This window comes from Cetorhinus maximus, chromosome 3 (genome assembly GCF_964194155.1).
Source record: "Cetorhinus maximus chromosome 3, sCetMax3.hap1.1, whole genome shotgun sequence".
Classification (NCBI taxonomy): Eukaryota; Metazoa; Chordata; class Chondrichthyes; order Lamniformes; family Cetorhinidae; genus Cetorhinus; species Cetorhinus maximus.
In genome coordinates this window covers 156,188,087-156,206,220 of record NC_135881.1, presented here as the reverse complement: position 1 = coordinate 156,206,220, position 18,134 = coordinate 156,188,087, and the positions used below count along the sequence as shown (strand labels likewise).

General features: G+C 41.2%; 1 protein-coding gene across 2 annotated transcripts in view; it reads left to right on the top strand.

The window, feature by feature from the left end:
• Positions 1 to 18,134, top strand: part of retreg1 (reticulophagy regulator 1) — a 150,738-nt gene that overhangs the window by 118,060 nt on the left and 14,544 nt on the right. For both annotated transcript variants that reach the window (XM_078539141.1, XM_078539142.1), the window contains 3 exons: positions 6,799 to 6,925; positions 8,485 to 8,569; positions 17,668 to 17,805. In XM_078539141.1, the coding sequence (XP_078395267.1) occupies positions 6,799 to 6,925; positions 8,485 to 8,569; positions 17,668 to 17,805 (350 nt within the window). The remainder of the gene's footprint in view (positions 1 to 6,798; positions 6,926 to 8,484; positions 8,570 to 17,667; positions 17,806 to 18,134) is intronic.

Genomic DNA, 18,134 nt, shown 5'->3' with positions numbered 1-18,134 from the left:
TAACCATTGCCCCTAGACGTTCAATGGCATTACCATTGCTGAATCCCCCACTATCAACATCCTGGGGGTTACCATTGACCAGAGACTGAACTGGACTAGCCATATAAATACCGTGGCTACAAGAACGGGTCAGAGGCTAGGAATCCTGCAGCAAGTAACGCACCTCCTGACTCCCCACATCTTATCCATAATATACAAGGCACAAGCCAGGAATGTGATGGAATACTCCCCACTTGCCTGGATGATTGCAGCTCCCACAACACTCAAGAAGCTTGACACCATCCAGGATAAAGCAGCCCGCTTGATTGGCACCACATCCACAAATGTTCACTACCTCCACCACCGACGCACAGTAGCAGCAGTGTGTACCATCTACAAGATGCACTGCAGGAATTTGCCAAGGCTCCTTCGACAGCATCTTCCAAACCCACGACTGCTGCCATTTAGAAGGACAAGGGCAGCTGCTAGATGGGAACACCACCTCCTGAGAGTTCCCTTCCAAGTCATTCACCATCCTGATTTGGAACTATTTTGCTGTTCCTTCACTGTTGCTGGGTCAAAATCCTGGAATTAACAGCACTGTGGGTGTACCTACACCACATGGACTGTAGCAGTTCAAGAAGGCAGCTCACCACTGACTTCTTGAGGGCAATTAGGATGGGCAATAAATACTGGCCTCACCCACGATACCCAAATCCCATGAATACATTTTTTTAAAACTGTAAGATTAAGATTTGGTGGAGCATTTAATGTTAAATTTCACCACTAGAGACATATCTACATTATTTGCTAATTATTGCCATGGACTGTCTTCTTTACATACTTCTGGCACACGCTCTCAATGCCCGAATTATCAAGCAAAATGGTATTTTGCGCAGTCCACATCATACAAGTGTGTATGCGTGATGTGGACACTGTTTTGGAGCCAAAACAACATCCCTGGTGCTGAAATACGCATGTCATGCAACTGAATTTTGTGACCAATAATTATAAATTGCAAAAGATGAATCTACATTACTGAATTTTAACTACAATTGTTTTGAAACAGCCTTTCAAAACGGAATGAAATTTCCTTTGAAATTGTCAAGACTGAATTTTGCTCTGGTTATTGAGCACAAGAGAACAGTTACTAGTTTATAGCTATTAATACAGATGCATAAATGAAATTTACAGGAACTTGAAACAACATGGCCTGTCATTGAAATTGTGGAGGGCATTTGTGGAGGGCAGGTGGAGACCCAGATATTCTAGGAATGCCAAGGACCTGCTGAGTTTAACCAGGATCTTGTTTGTTATTCTGCTTACCATCCACCAGGCTTGCCTGCTGCTGGGTGAGAAAGCCAATGGCAGGAGGCTGCAGTTGACGAGGCTCCTTGGCAATCAGGGAAGATCAGGGGACAGAAGTGGTGGGATGTTTGGACAGACAGTTGGGAGGGAGAAAAGGACGGAGAGGTCACGGGCAGAAGTGGTGGATCAAATCAACAATCGGGATGGAGCAAAGGATCGCTATGCAGATCTTGTGGAGTCAATTTGGCAGGCGAAAGGGAAGAAGTGATCCTACATCAAGGCAGGGATGGGGGTGTGGTTGGACTGTAATCTGGAGAGAGGGAAAGATCGTGTCAGTAGGAGGGGGCAGGTCAGATCAGCAATCAGCAGGGAGGGAGCGTGAGATTGCATACAGAAGGCTTGGCATCATAGGTTGATCAGGGAAGTGGGTGCAAAAGACCTCAGCAGCAAATAGACACTGTAATCTTCAGAAGCTTTGCATTGAGGCTGGGGAGTTTGGATGGGCTTCTCCTGACTCACGAGCAGCACTTTTTTTTTAAAAAAAAGCAGCTACAGTTTGGCAACTCACTTCTTCGTTTAATTACTGGATTTGAAGAAGGTTCACTCAACTGACACCTCGGATGGTGTGATTGGGGGGTGGTGGCAAGGGTGGGGGGGGTTGCGGGAGAGGGAGAGAGATAATAATCTCTGGATAAAGGGAGCCTGTAGACATGCTGTACTTGGATTTCCAGAAGGCATTTGATAAGGTGCCACATCAAAGGTTATTGTGGAAAATAAAAGCTCATGGTGTAGGGGGTAATGTATTAGCATGGATAGAAGATTGGCTGGCTGAAAGGAAACAGAGAATGCATAAATGGGTCTTTTTCTGATTGGCAGGATGTGATGAGTGGAGTCGTGCAGGGCTCTATGCTGGGGTCCCAATTTTATGCAATTTATGTCAAGGACTTAGATGAGGGGAGTAAAGGCATGATAGTTAAATTTGCAGGTGACGCAAAGATAGGTAGGAAAGTATGTTGTGAACAGGATATAAGGAGGTTGCAGATGGATAAAGACAGGTTGAATGAGTGGGCAAAAATCTGGCTCATGAAGTATAATGTGGGAAAATGTGAAGTTGTTCACTTTGGCAGGGAGAATAAAAAAGCAGAGTATTACTTAAATGGAGAACTGCTGCATAATTCTCAGGTGCAGGGGGATCTAGGTGTTCTAGTACATGAGTCACAAAAAGTTAGTGTGCAGGTACAGCAAGTAATTAAGAAGGCTAATGGAATGCTATCCTTTATTACGAGAGGAATTGAACATAAAAGTAAGGATGTTATGCTTTGGTTATACAGGGCATTGGTGAGACCGCATCTCAAACTGTGTGCAGTTTTGGCCTCCTTATGGAAGGATATAAATGCATTGGAGGCAGCTCAGAGGAGGTTTACTAGATTGATACCTGGAATGAGGGTTGTCTTATGAGGAAAGATTGGACAGGCTGGGCTTGTTTAGAAGAGTGAGGGGTAACTTTATTGAAGTATATACGATCCTGAACGGTATTGACAAGGTGGATGTCTGGTGGGTGAGTCCAGAACTAGGGGGCAATGTTTTAAAATTAGGGGTGCCCTTTTAGGACAGAGATGAGGAGAAATTTTTTCTGAGGGTTGTGTGACTTTGGAACACTCTTCCTCAGAAGGCAGTCATTGAATATTTTTAAGGCAGAGGTAGATTGATTTCCTTGCCTAACAAGAATCAAAGGTTATCGGGGGTAGATGGGAATGTGGAACTCGAAACAAACAGATCAGCTCCTATTTTGTATGTTTGCATGTTCGTATGAGCTTAGAAGATTGACAAGTGATTTTATTCAAACATAAGATCCTGAGGGGTCTTGACAGGTGGATGCTGAGAGGATGTTTCCCCTTGTGGGAGAGACTAGAACTAGGGGGGACAGTTTAAAAATAAGGGGTCTCCCATTTAAGACGGAGATGAGAATCATGAATCATTTGAACTCTTTCCCAGAGTGCGATGGAAGCAGGGTCAATGAATGTTTTTAAGTCAGAGGTAGATAGATTCTTGACTAACAAGGGAGTCAAAGGACATCAGGGGCAGATGGAATGTGGAGTTAAGGCCACAATCAGATCAGCCTTGATCTTATTGAACGGCAGGGCAGGCTCTAGGGACCGAATGGCCTACTCCTCCTAATTCATATGTTTGTATTTCCCGAGCCACGGGAATCCCAGCTGTAACTGTTATATCAGATTTGCAATTTCACTTTGGGAGCCTAATTTAAATCTTATGGTCAAGTATCTCATCTTCCCAGGACAGGACACATAAATGCCATGCAACCCACTGCCATGAAAGAAGCAGCAGGCACATACGCTGCAGGTTTGGATCGCATTTTGTGATTTTTAGTTTTTAACATAAGAACTAGGAATAGGATAAACCATTTGGCTCCTCGAGCCTGCTCTGCCATTCAATAAGATCATGGCTGATCTGTTTGTGTTTTGAATTCCAAATTCCCATCTGCCCCAGATAACCTTAGATTCTTGTTAGGCAAGGGAATCAATCTTACCTCTGCCTTAAAAATGTTAAATAACCTTGCCTCCATTGCCTTCTGAAGCAGAGTGTTCCAAAGTTGCACAACCCTCAGAGAAAATTTCTCCTCATCTCTATCCTAAAAGGGCAACCCCTAATTTTAAAACATTGCCCCCTAGTTCTGAACTCACCCCACAAGAGGAAACATCACCAATGCCCTGTATAACTGAAGCATAACATACTTTTATGTTCAATTCCTCTCGTAATAAAGGATAGCATTCCATTAGCCTTCTTAATTACTTGCTGTACCTGCACACTAACTTTTTGTGACTTGTGCACTAGAACGCCTAAATCCCTCTGTACCTCAGAATTATGCAGCCATTCTCCATTTAAGTAATACCATGCTTTTATGTTCTTCCTGCCAAAGTGAACAGCTTCACATTTTCCCACATTAAGTTCCATTTGCCAGATCTTTGCCCACTCACTCAACTTATCTATATCCGTCTCCTCATGTCCTCTTCAGAACATACTTTCCTACCTATCTTTGTGTCATCTGCAAATTTAGCTACCATGGCTTCACTCCCCTCATCTATGTCATTGATGTAAATTGTAAAAAGTTAAGGCCCCAGCACAGACCTCTGTGGGACTCTGCTCGTCACATCCTGCCAATCCAAAAAAGACCCATTTATGCATACTCTTTCTGCCAGCCAGCTAATCTTCTGTCCATGCTAATGTGTTACCCCCTACACCATGCGCTTTTATTTTCCATAATAACCTTTGGTGTGGAACCTCATCAAATGCCTTCTAGAAATCCAAGTACACTACGCCTATAGGCTCCGCTTAATCCACAGTGCATATTACTTCTTCAACGAATTCCGATAAATTGGTTAAACATGGTTTTCCTTTCACAAAACCATGCTGATTCTTCCCGATTGCCTTGAGCTCTTCTAGGCTCCCAGCTATAACCTCCTTAATAGATTCTGACAACTTCTCCATGACAGACGTCAAGCCAACTGGCATATAGTTTCCTGTTTTCTGCCTTCCTCTCTTCTTGAAATCAGGGGTTATACTTGTTACTTTCCAGTCTGATGGAACCTTTCCAGAATTTAGCGAATTTTGGAAAGTTAACACCTGCGCATTGACTACCTCATTAGCCACTTCTTTTAAGACTCTCTAGGATGAAGTCGATCAGGACCTGGAGACTTGTCAGTCTGCAGCTCCATCAATTTGCTCGGTATTGCTTCCCTAGTGATTTGTAATTTCACCAATTTCCCCTCTCCCTTCCACCTCTTGATTTAGAGCTATTACTGGAATGTTTTTATATCCTCTATAGTGAAGACAGCAGCAAAATATTTGTTTATTTCATCTGCCATTTCCTTATTATCTACTATTAATTCCTTATTTTCACTCTCTCTAGAGGACCAACACTCACTTTACTTCTTTCCTTTTTAAATATCTGTAGAAACTCTTGCTATCCGTTTTTACATTTCTAGCTAGCTTCCCCTCATACTCTAATTTCTTTCTTCTGGTTAACCTTTTAGTCATTCCCTCTGTTCTTTATATTCTGACCAATCATCTGTCCTGCCACTCATCTTTGTGGAGTTATATGCTTTTTCCTTAAGTTTTGTGCTTTCTGTAACTTCAGTGAACCACGGATGATGGGTCCTCCCCTTAGAATTTTTCTTTATAACAGGAATGTGCTTATCCTGAATACTCTGAAATATCCCCTTAAACGTCTGCCACTGCTTCTCCATTGACCTATCCTCTAACCTAGTTTCCCAGTTCACTTCAGCTAGCTCAGCTTTCATGCCTACAAAGTTGCCCTTATTTAAGTTTAAGATACTAGCCTTAGACCCGCTCTTCTCCCTTTCAAACTGGATGTAAAATTCAATCATGTGGTTGCTGCTACCTAGTGGTGCCCTTACCCTGAGGTCATTAATTAATCCTGTCACATTACACAATACCAAGTCTAATATAACCACCTCTCTGGATGGTTCCAGAACATGATCCCTAAGAAACTATCTCACAAGCATTCAATGAACTCCTTATTCAGGCTCCTGCCAATCTGATTTTTCCAGTTTATATGTAGGTTAAAATCACCCATGAATATTGCTGTCCCTTTATCACAAGCACCCAATATATTCTATTGAATACTTTGTCCTACACTGTGGTTACCGTTAGGGGGCCTGTAGACCACTCCCACTAGTGACTTTTTTCCCCTACTATTCCTCATCGCCACCCAAACCGATTCTACATCCTGACCTCCTGAACCAAGGTCATCTCTTACCCATTGTAGGGAGGCCTAATATTGCCTCTCGTGTATTGAAACAGCTGTTAGCCCAAATCTTTAAATTTGCAGTAATTATTTTTAATTAAGTTAAGTTAAATCTTTAACTTTGGCACTGTGCAACATGTGTGTATGTATGTATGTGTGTGTGTATATATGTATGTGTGTATATCACTTCATTAGGTTTTGAATTAGGGGAAATTATGGGTCTGTAACATTTTTTGCTTTGTTCACTTGTACTGTGAAAATACCCAGCAGTACAGTTGTAGGTTTTATCTTGGTTAAGATGATTCTGGAGGGAGCTTTCTGGAGGAGGCTAGGATGATTCTGGAGGGAGCTTTGAGCTCTCTGAAGGTAGATTTGTATTTAATGCTTTTGTAGTTCAGCTGGCAGGAGAGCAGCATCTGTTCTCTAGTTATCTGTATAGCTTTTTTTGACCTTATTATTCCAGCAGCAAGATCATTTAGCTACATTACTTTTTATGTATCTATGTTTCTGCTATGGGGTAAGGTTGCCAGATTTAGCACTGCAGACTGTTGCAACTGACACTTGGATGTTTTTCCTATGATCCAAACTATGGAAGACGTCAAGACTGCCAAGTGCACATCAACACCAATGTACTAGTACAGTAAATAAGTCTGGTGCCAAGGTGGACTAATGCACCTGGTTGATTTCATTCTTTTAAAAGAACATTTAACTTATCTTTTATTTAGCTGGAAAATGACTGATACTAAACAGGAGAGCACACCAAGACTCAGCCAGTGCATTACAGAGTCATGGATAAGTTGTACTGCGTTTTTTGAGGAGATGTCCCATTTCAAAAAGCAGAACCCTGGGAAGGTAAGAAAATGCAACTTCTCTACAATATGTCAAGTTCACAGTTAAAATAAAGACACTTATATTTTCCAAAAAAATTGCAAATAGAGAATTCACAAAAGAGGTGAAAAATGGTCATTCTGATTTGCTAGTTGCAAGTTGGAATGTAGCTGGGCAATGAGTATGAAAGAAATGGATAAAAGCCCAAAGCATTTAGATTAATTAATCATGTGAGGAATGGGAGATGGTTAAGATTCCTTGTTTGCTTATGTTTAACATGATTTACCATCACTTTTATGTACTTAAGCAAGGCAGATCAAATAACAGAAAAATTAACAAAAAATCTTGTTTTGTGCTTAAAAATTGACTGTAATGCATAAATTTTACCTGAGTTCACTGCGCTTTGTTTGTGTCAAAGTTCATTTTTTTTAAATCATTGCTGCTTTCAGGTAGAGGCCATCCCTCCCGAGCAGTGGCACATGGGGCCGGGGTGAAGGTTGGAATTTTGACCAATCCCACACAGCGGGATTGGGATTGCACGGTGTTAAAAGAGCTGTGCAAAGACTTACTGACCTGTTTCTGCTCATTTCTTGCCCGTCATCTTAACTGGCAGCTGAGGTGTCCTGCTCAAAACCTGGTAGGGGAAGAGGAGGCCCTATAAAATAAATCAAAAACTTTCCTCAGTGGATTTAAGAGAAGCTGAAGTGCTACTCTGGGCCCCACAATGAAGGTCTGGTGCCTTAGACTACTCCCCCTTCCCCCACCCAACCCCCAACCTGATGCTGGTTGGCACACAATTGTAACCTGTCCAAAATAAGCTATTTCTTTATGCTCGACTTGGTTGGGCAGCTGACTAGCAGGATGTAAATGGGGCCCTGGTGTTAAATAGAACAGGACCTTAAACTGATGACATTGGACAGGCTTGGCATTCTCTCCACTCCCTCCCCAAATTTCAGTCCCACTTAAAACCCCAAGTTTAGGGGGATGTGGTGTAACGTGGTCCACAGCAAATAACCAAAGGGAGAATGAAGGGCTTTGAAAGAAGATGCAAGGCTATGGTCTAACTAAGGTTAGCTTTTCTTTTTATAATTTATATTTTTCTATTTTAGCATCATTCATTTACTTTATTGTAGGTTGTTTTTGTATGCACAATTATCAAGGAATACCAAACTGGAAAACAAACATGTTTCTGCTTTGCATTCAGTGTTCCTGGTTAGTGTGCAGAGTGGTATTTTCCTTTGGCTAATTATTCTGTTCATTGATACCACTGAAAAAGCTGTGCGTGAATACACCTGTGTTGCTCCAGACATGCACATTGACCAGTCAGTTTCTCTTTGTGCTGTTTTTAAGAGGTTGGCAAATAATTGTTGAATTTCAAAATTATTTTAATCAGTAGACTGCCGTCCACCTGCTATCAAAGTTATCTGAATTTTCTTGCTTTGGTTCAAATCCAAGTTCCAGAGGTAGACCGTTAATGTTCATGGTTATGCAAATACCTTTTTTTCTTGCAGTTTGTGTCATATGGCAGTCTGATAACCTTTCTTTCTATTCCTTCCTCTGCCACTCCCACCCACACCCTCCAGTTTTGTCTCCTTGTTTGTAGTCTCTGTACATTTTGTGCAGTTATTGGACGCTACATTCCTGGGGCTCTGGTATCATACTTCTTGTGTAAGTACACCTCCTGCAATTTTAAGACCAATTTTGATAAGTCTAATTGCTTTTGTTTTACATGTTCTCACTATGTTAAATTGCAGACAGCTGCACCACATCTTGTGAGAGTTCTGATAGTAATTTTAACAATGGACAGGGGTTTTGCCTAACATCACATTTGTGGAAGATTACAGAAATCCATTTAATCTGTGCAATGCTTTTATTCACTCATAATAAACTAGTTTTCATGTGATTGGGAACAGTGTATTCTAATTAATTACTCTGCTTTTAACGAGATAGCAGTTGTTTATCATATTGACTTCTTTCTGCCTCATATTCTTGCCTCATATTCTTGCCAGTGTGTAAGCACCATAGCCTAAAATATTCACTTCGTGTTTCTAGTCAGTGTTTCTAGTCAGTGGATGAAGTGTTCTCAGGTTAGATCAGGAACAGCATAAAGTAGAAGTGGAGTAAAGCTCTTTACAACATTACCCAAACAATATAACTTTACAGCTTTCCATCAGAATGGTGTGACCTGTTTTCCTACCATTTGAAACATCTTTGTAATTTAACAGAACCAAGTCTGGGCTGTTTAAAACTTTAACTACTTGGCTGTCTAAACCTATAGCAATAAGGTTGTTTGCAGCTGTGTAACAGAAAAAAATTAATCTAATCAATCTATGCAGGACTCAAACCTAAATAGTTGAGGTAAGTGGAGAATGTTTTGACATTTTCTATTATTTAATTTTCTCTTTGTACAACAACACAATTATATCAGAAATGTTATCAAAGATATGCTAACAGAAAAATATTCGCAAGTTGCTTTATTGACACAGCAGTTGTATCTGAAGGTGCGAAGGCCCAGCTGAAGATAAAGGATTAGTACAGACAAGTTAAGAATGTTGCAACTTATCGTTATGAAGATGAGCATATTTCAGTTGCTATTGAAATCAAGTCAACATGACGTGGGTCGCTGATATTTAATTGTGTCAGGCGGCTGGGAGCCCCCAGTCTCCCCACTTTCAATGGCTGGGTTCACCCAAGCTCCACTTACCTACAGCGTCTTCCTCCTTTGCAGTTGTGAGCTGTCAGACCTATGGTGCCCCTCTCCGACTTCCTCTCCCTTTTGTACGAAGGGATGCAGCACATTTGGGAATGGTGGCTATCAGGGAGAGGCATAAAATTGCACAAGGATGTGAGTGAGTGCCAGTGATGGATGGTTTGGTGGGGATGCAAGGAAGTTCATAGAGGAGTGATGAGCACAGCAGGTTATAGGTGAATGTGCATCAGTGCTTACCTTTCCTGACCTGGTTAGATTGATGCAGCACTTCCTAAACTGAATCCAGCAGCATAGCACATTGCTCTGGCTGCTGACCACCTGGGCCTACTGCAGCCAGCAGCAGGTTTCTTCCTTCAGTTGTTGGGGAACTCCTCTCTGTCCCCAATAGCGCGTCAAGTGAGCTATCATTAAAGTGGGACGCTTTAATTTGATCTTTGATTATCCTAATTCCACAGTGGCAGTTTTTACTCTGTTGCTTCAAACTCCGGGTTCCTACAAATTCCATCTTTGGATTATCCCTTTAAATACCGGAGTTGGGATTTTGTCAGAGGTTTTCATCACGCCCACTGCAGTTCATGCCAAACCTGAATAACCTCACGAAGGACTCGAAACGTCGACTCTTTTCTTCTCCACCGATGCTGCCAGACCTGCTGAGTTTTTCCAGTTAATTCTGTTTTTGTTTTGGATTTCCAGCATCCGCAGTAGTTTTTTGTTTTTGGCATCTGCTATTAGTTGAATTTACCCTTGCTTGTTTAATCATATAAATAAGAAATAGGAGGAGGAGGAGGCCATCCCATCTCTTGAGCCTGCCCCACAATTCAGTAAAATCGTAGCTGATCTCCTGCCTCAACTCAACTTTCCCACCCACTCACATACCCCTTCATTCCCTGAGAGATCGATCAAAAATCTGTTTATCTCAGCCTTGAATACACTCAACAATGAAGCACCCACAACCCTCTGAAGTGGAGAATTCCAAAGAGAGACAACTCTTTTAAGTGATGAAATTCTTCCTCATCTCAGTCCTAAATGGCTGTCCCCATATTTCAAGACTGTAATCCCCATAATGAAATAACTTCCCAGCATTTACCTGTCAATCTCCTCTCATTCCTGTAAACCCTAGGGAATATAGGCCTAGGCTACTCCATCTATCCTCACAGGACAATCGCCTCATTCAAACCATTAGTCCAGTGAGCCTTCATTGCACGCCATCAAAGACAAGTATATCCTTCCCTAGGTAAAAAGACCAACACTATGTAAGTATTTTGTTTTTTATCCTTTCGTGGGATGTGAGCACCACTGACAAGGCCAGCATTTGTTGCTCATCTCTAAATGCCCCAGTCCATGCGATGTAGGTACACCTATAGTCATGTTAGGAAGGGAGTTTCAGGATTTTGGCCCAGTGACAGCGAAGGAACGGCGATATAGTTCCAAGCTGGGATGGTGAGTGGCTGGGAGGAGAAATTGCAGATGGTGGTGTTCCCATGCATCTGCTGCCCTTGTCCTTCTAGGTGGTAGAGGTCACGGGTTTTGAAGGAGCCTTAGTGCCGTGCATCTTGTAGAGATGGCACACTGCTGCCATATGTGTTGGTGGTGGAGGGAGTGAATGTTTGTGGATGGGATGTCAATCAAGCAGGTTGCTTTGTCATGGATGATGTTGAGCCTCTTGAGTGTTGCTGGAGCTGTACTCATCCAGACAAGTGGAGAGTATTCCATCACATTCCTGACTTGTGCCTTGCAGATGATGGATCGGCTTTGGGGAGACGAGGTGAGTTACTTGCCTCAGAATTCCCAACCCCTGGCCTGCTCTTGTAGCTGGTCCAGTTCAGTTTCTGGTCAATGTTAACCCCCACGATGTTGATGTTGGGGTGATTCGGTGATGGTAATGGCATTGAATGTCACGGGAGATGGTTACATTCTCTTGTTGGAGATGGTCATTGCCTGGCACTTGTGTGGTGTGACTGCTACTTTCTACTTATCAGCCCAAGCTTGAATATTGTGCAGGTCTTGCTGCATATGGACAGCTTCAGTATCTGGGAAGTTGAGAATCGTACTGAACCCTGAACACAGCAGCGAACATTCCCAGTCCCCTTGCAATAAAGGCCAATGTGCTATTTTCTGCCTTAATTGCTTGCTGTACCAGCATGCTTGCTTTTCAGGACAGCAATCTGAGCTTGTACTGGAGCATTCAGAATTCTAGTAGAAGCTGCTTGTGTTGCAATGGAAGTTGAGACATCTGCCATCTGATGCTGCATCTTGGTTGGGTTCACAAGTATGCTGTTGAGTGTGGTCACCCTGTTCCATTCTGTAAAGAAAGGGCTCCAAGCTGTGCACAAAGCCCTGTGCCAAATTGATGCTGGACTCCACCGTGTTCCTTGGCATTGACCACAGACTTCCTGACAGGCTTCCTGATGCACCAAGCATTTGTTGGGCATATCCATTAGCATTCTTCTGTGTGATGCCCCTTTCAAGTGCCCATCTGAGTCTTTGGCAAAAGAACTCAATTACCTCACCCTGGCTGCAGACCACCTGTGCAGAATGCGCCTCTAAACTAAGCACAGTTGTTGGCTGAGTGTGAAATCAATGATGGTGCTGTGTTGCCATCATCACTGTCTTCTAGCTCTTCCCACACTGCCTGGCAAGGTTGCACTTATTCAGTATCTGAAACTAGAAAGATGCCAGGGTGAGATTGTGCTGCAGGGAGAGATAGAAGAAGAGATTTACACTATCTGCAGCTTGTAAATCAAAAGGGAGTTTGAGATGAGGGGAAGTGGGTTCTGAAAAGGAAGTTTTAGTTATGAGGAAACAGTCATCCTCTGTTTTCATTGCTTCAACAACAGGTGACAAAATTATGGCCAGCGCTAACTCCTCCATGGGAACCTGGATGTGCAGGCATGTCTGTTACCCTCTTGTTAGCTCCTGCTGCTTCCGATTGTGCGCCACCTTGTCCTGCAATAGAAAGGCACATTGTGCTACTGAGCATTATACAGTCTGTTTGACCCATGACTATTATGGTTGAACAGCTGGTAATTTGTGCAACCTCAGATATGTGAGGGGCTTGTGTCAATGCTAAGTGCCTGAGGATGCACTATAGCAAATGAATAGGAACATAGGACTTAGCAGGAGGTAGGCCAGTCAGTCCTTCGAGCCAGTTTCATCATTCGATAAGATCATGGTTGATCTGATCTGTAATCTTATCTTCACTTTCCTGTCTGCCCCCCATAACCTTTGACTCCTTTGTTTATCAAAAATCTGTCTAACCAGTAGAGGCAGGGTCATTGAATGTTTTTAAGGCAGAGATAGATAGATTCTTGACTTGAGTTAAAGGGTATTGGGGGTAGGCAGGAAAGTGGTGTTGAGATCAGCCATGATTTCACTGAATGGCATTTTACCATTTTGCAATCTCTGGATTTAACTGCTGGTGTACTTAAGTTTGTACACGCTGTCCATTCCTGCCACACTCTAGTTATCATTACCCAAATTGATACCCTGCTCTATTACTTTGTCATTTTCCTTTAATTTACTACATCTCTCCTCACATGATCCCATCCCCCTACTATTTGGTTTAAAGCCCCCCTGTACCACTCTAGTTATACAACTCGCCAGAACACTGGTCCCAGCACAGTCCAGGTGAAGACCGTCCCAATGGTACAGCTCACACTTTCCCCAGTACTGGTTCCCCAGTGAACTGAAACCCATTTTTCCAACACCAATCTCTAATCTTATTTACCCTAAGTCAATTTGCTCATGGTTTAGGTAATAATCCGGAGATTAATACCTTTTTGAGCTCTGCTTTTTAATTTGGCCCCTAGCTGCTCATAATCCCTAAGTAGAACCTCTTTTCTAGTCCTATCCCTCATTGGCACCTACGTGGACCACCACAACTGGATCCTCCCCTTCCCCCTGCAAGCGCTTTTCCAGCCCAAATAGATGTCCCAAACCCTGGCACCGGTCAGGCAACACAGCTGTCTGGACTCTGGTGCTCTGCTGCAGAGGACTGTGTCAATCCCCTGACTATATTGTCCCCTACTACCACTACATTCCTGTTTACTCCCCCCTTTTGAACAGCTTCCTGTACCATGGTGTCATGATCAGTTTGCTCATCCACTCTGTAGCCCCCACTCTCATCAGGACAACTCTCCTCCTTGACATTTTACCCACCAAGACCTCCAGTGCAGCATTTGAAAACCTTGAGAATCTGCTATCTCCCATGTTTTGCCTTTCTTCTGTCTTTCCCAGGTAAGATTCAGCTCTCACAGGACTGCCAGCATCACCTCCAGACACGATGCACTTTCTCTTAAAGCTAGCCTGCACCTCTTGAAGCAGTGCAGGCTGGTTTGAACTCATGCTAGCATACTCAATACATGCCCCCCTATTCTGACACTGAGCCAATCAAAAGCACGCTTGGTGATGGTTGCTTGCTGAAACCACCTAAAACAGCAGGCAGGACTTTACAGTGAATGGGTTTCAGAAGATACGGAATTTAGCCTGCAGTGACTAGCTTTAGAATCTCTGAAACAGTGTTGTTTCTGTTTCCATGGTAGTTCTCCATTTACTACCCTCCCGACTTGTTCTAAATGGTACCAAAATGGGGTTGCAGTTTTCTTCAACATTCTGAGATATTTTATTACAACAGAAAATTTAAGAAAGGAATGAATGCCTCTTTTTAAGAGACATATGGTTAGGAAGTAGGGCTGGCAGTAAAGCATGTGAGAAGAATTACACAATCAGGTGTGCTAGAGCAAATTTTTATATGTTGAAATAAATATGGGCTATGTGATGGAAAAATGTCACAAATTGTTGACTTTACACAAGATTTCAATATTTTTAATGTTCCTTGTTTGACATGACTCATGATGAGTCAGAATGCGGAGTTTTATGTTCTGTAATGTACAATATATAATTAGATTTACAGTGATTCAGTCAAATTAAGTTTTCATTATAGAGTAATGTGATTGTTATTTTATGGCTCTGGCATGATTTTATGTGCATTTGCTTTCAAACTGTAAATCTGCCTAATTAATTTAAAAAACTGTTAACATTATTTTGCAGTGAATGTCTCAAAATACAGATGAAAATGGTATGGGAGATTTTCCAGGCAGTACAGAAGTCAGTTGTTGGAACCTGTTTAATGGTAATGGGAAGCTGGAAGGGCCATATGAATTTGGTAACTTGGGGATAATATTTGGATTTGGGAGACAATATTATGGGATATGAGTCTTGGAGGGGCACAAGGGTCACAGAGACCTGAAGTTTGCAGAACTAGAAAAGGTGAGGAATGGTAAGATTGGGAGGGGGCTGCTGGAGTATAGCAATACTAGTGTCATTCTGCTGTGTGGGATCAGTAGGGAAGATGTGTGGAAGTATTGATGGAAAAATAAAGGGGTGGAAGAATGACTGTGGCAGTACTGTGATGGTGATGGGTATTGGGAGAAATGGAAAAGGAGGTTGTTTGAGATTGTAGAGAGAGAGTTGATGGGTATGTTGTGCATGTTGTGGACTTTTTTGTAAAAAAAAGGATTAGCATTAGGGAACAAAGCATGAGTGCTGAGCATACCTGTTGATAAGATCAGTGAGATGGGGAAAAATGAAGCTATCTCAGAGTGGAGCACCGGGGACTGGTCCTTGTGGAGAGGGTCTTGATGGGTATTTCTTCAAACACTTTGCCCAGCAATAATTTAGAAAACCCATATTATTTAAAATTAACTGATTATACTTAATCCAGGCTTCCCCGCTTGTGTATTAGTTTTAAAATTACAGAAATGCTGAAGATCTTAAAACCCTGATCCAGTCACAGTAGAGACGAGAAGGAAAATGTATTTTTGGTCGGGATAAGTGATGACAGGTGTGACAAGCAGCAACTGGGAAGTCCGCATTGGATCACAGGCCTGGCTTCAGCTATTCCAAGGCAGGTAATGCTGTCTGGAACAGCTAAAATCAGACCTGTGTTCATCTATCCTGGGGTCACAGTTGGGAAGTATCTTAAATATACAAAAGTACCGCCTGCCTTGAGACCAAACTTGAAGGAATCATTCAAAGGTACTTTAAAAGGAATAGGTCTCGGATATGATTGAAACTAGGCTTGACAGGAAAATGTTACATGAAGTATGCGCAGTTTCAATAAATTGCTTTATAAAGAAAGGACTGTAAAACTATGTACGCTTGTATTATTTTTCTGCTAAGGTGGATCTCTGTCCTTTTAAGCCCACAAAGTAATAATGATTAGGTAAACACAGGCTGAAATAGTAAGAATGTACTTGTTTGGTTAGGGAACTTTGTAGATTGGAATGTGCTTGGTGGTTTCAGACTGCAGCATTCTATAATTAAAATTAATTGGTATTTGTATCAAAGAATGACACCTGAAGTTTCAACTTATGCACATTGGATTTACACTTTTTAAGATATTAAATATATATTTGCAGTATAAATGTTCCTCCATTACAGTCTTGTAATTTCTTGCGAGCTATCCTGAGTGGAAGAAGAAAAGCTTTGATAGCATGTCTCTTTTGTTCCAGCAGTACTCAGGTTCTATACTACCAAACGACTGAATATATATTTGATCATATTTTGTTAAAATAGTGTATACCACTTTTTATAACTAACATTTATAATGAAATCTTGCTACATAAACATTTGTAATGGGATTCTGTATGTATGCATATAAACTATCTGTAAATATTTTGGCTTGAGCAGACGTTTATTTAGTAAGTGAAAAGTGACGCTAGTATTTATGAATTTTACACTGGACAAGTGAAGAAGATAGTTTTGTAGTTGAAATTGTGGTCATTGTTAGTTATTTGGGAATGTGAATTTTATTTTTTGGGAGAGGAGAAATGATGGAAGAGGCCACCCATTTATTTATTTGTCAGATGAAACAGTGTTATTTAATTTTATATTGGAGCAAACAGAGCAGGAAATATGACTTTTGTATATGAGTTTGGAACCATTGATTGCTATATTTGTTTTTTCGATAAGGAGGCTATTTGGGACCTTGAAGAAAACGATATAGCCATTTATTTCGAAGAGAGACCTGGGGCTAATTATTACTCTGAAACTGAGGTGAATGGTTAAAGGTGGTTATGTGAAAAGTAAGGAGAATTTGATAATATCTGACGAACCTCAAAGTTTCAAGGTCCTTATTTCTTTCCAAAATTCTGCAAAAAACGGTGAGTTAATTATTTTGGCAGAATCAGGAACAAGTGAAGGGACTTTAATAAAATCTGAAAAACAGCAGAAAAACACCTAAAGACTTGCAGCTTTGAGGAGAAAAAAAATCATTTCTCATGGCTGACCTGGGAGAAGTGTAAAACTAATTATTTATTTTGGTGGTGTGACAGGGAGCTGTTACAGGTTAGTGAGGAGATCAACATTGGAATTCCTATTAAAATGACACCTAGTGGTGTGACCAGGAATCATTACAGGTAAGTGACAGGACAGTGTAGGCATTTTAGCATTGAAATTTCCATTAGAAATATTTGTCTAACAGTTTATAGTGATGCGTGACACATGTATGATGTGTACACAGGTCAGATATACAATACATCTGAATTATATTATCTGTTACGAGTCCATGTGTATGCTTTAGATTGAAAACTGTCTGAAAGTTGATCATAACCTTAAATCCTGATCACGTATAAGAATTTGTCACATGTGCCAGTTGACGGTATGCCTTGCATCATAATTTGTAGAGGTTGCTTCCGGATTTTAATATATTTTTGACAAAGTAAGGGTAAAGGATTTCTGAGGATAATCCCTGATTTGCCTTTATGTATAATCAATGCAATAAAATATGTTTCCTAGAATCCTAGAACACCTAGAATTTATACCGTAGACCTAGCATTGATTGGCAGTGATTGTCTAATAAATTGGCTTCACTGTATCTGAATATTATAATGTTACTTGAGGTAAAGTTTATTTTTGCTAAATAGTTTTATATATTATGTTACCTGCCCCTCCCCCATCAATTTCAAATAATCTGCCTTTGCCTCCTAAGGGCACCAAACAATGGTGAAACATGATACCACACATAACCTTATTTTGTTTCTTGGTTGGTTTACAGTACTATGTGTCCTCTTGTGGCCTTTAGTAACCTCTTGTGACTTGGGGCAACGTATTTACAACAAAATTGACCCAATTCTGCAGCGATTGGATTTTGGCCTGAAGGACTATGTGCAACGTTTGCAAAGAAGACGGGAAAGTAAGAACAACTTTGCATTCATTATTTGAACTCTTCATTATTTGAACTCTACATTAATAAAGTATGACACATGCTTAGAATTATCTAAAATTTGTAATAATGTACCAATAATTTAATGGAGCACCATTTTAAACAAATTATTTATTGTTTAACTAATATAGGTTCTACTTTAGTAATTTTCCTAACGATAGAAAGAATTTTTTTAAAAATTGCATTTAAATAGCTTTTTTCATGATTTTAGGACGTCCCAAAGTATTTCAGAGCCAATGATGTATTTTTGAGTGCTGGCCTGGATACCAGGAGAACTCCCTTGATGATCTTTGCCTGTT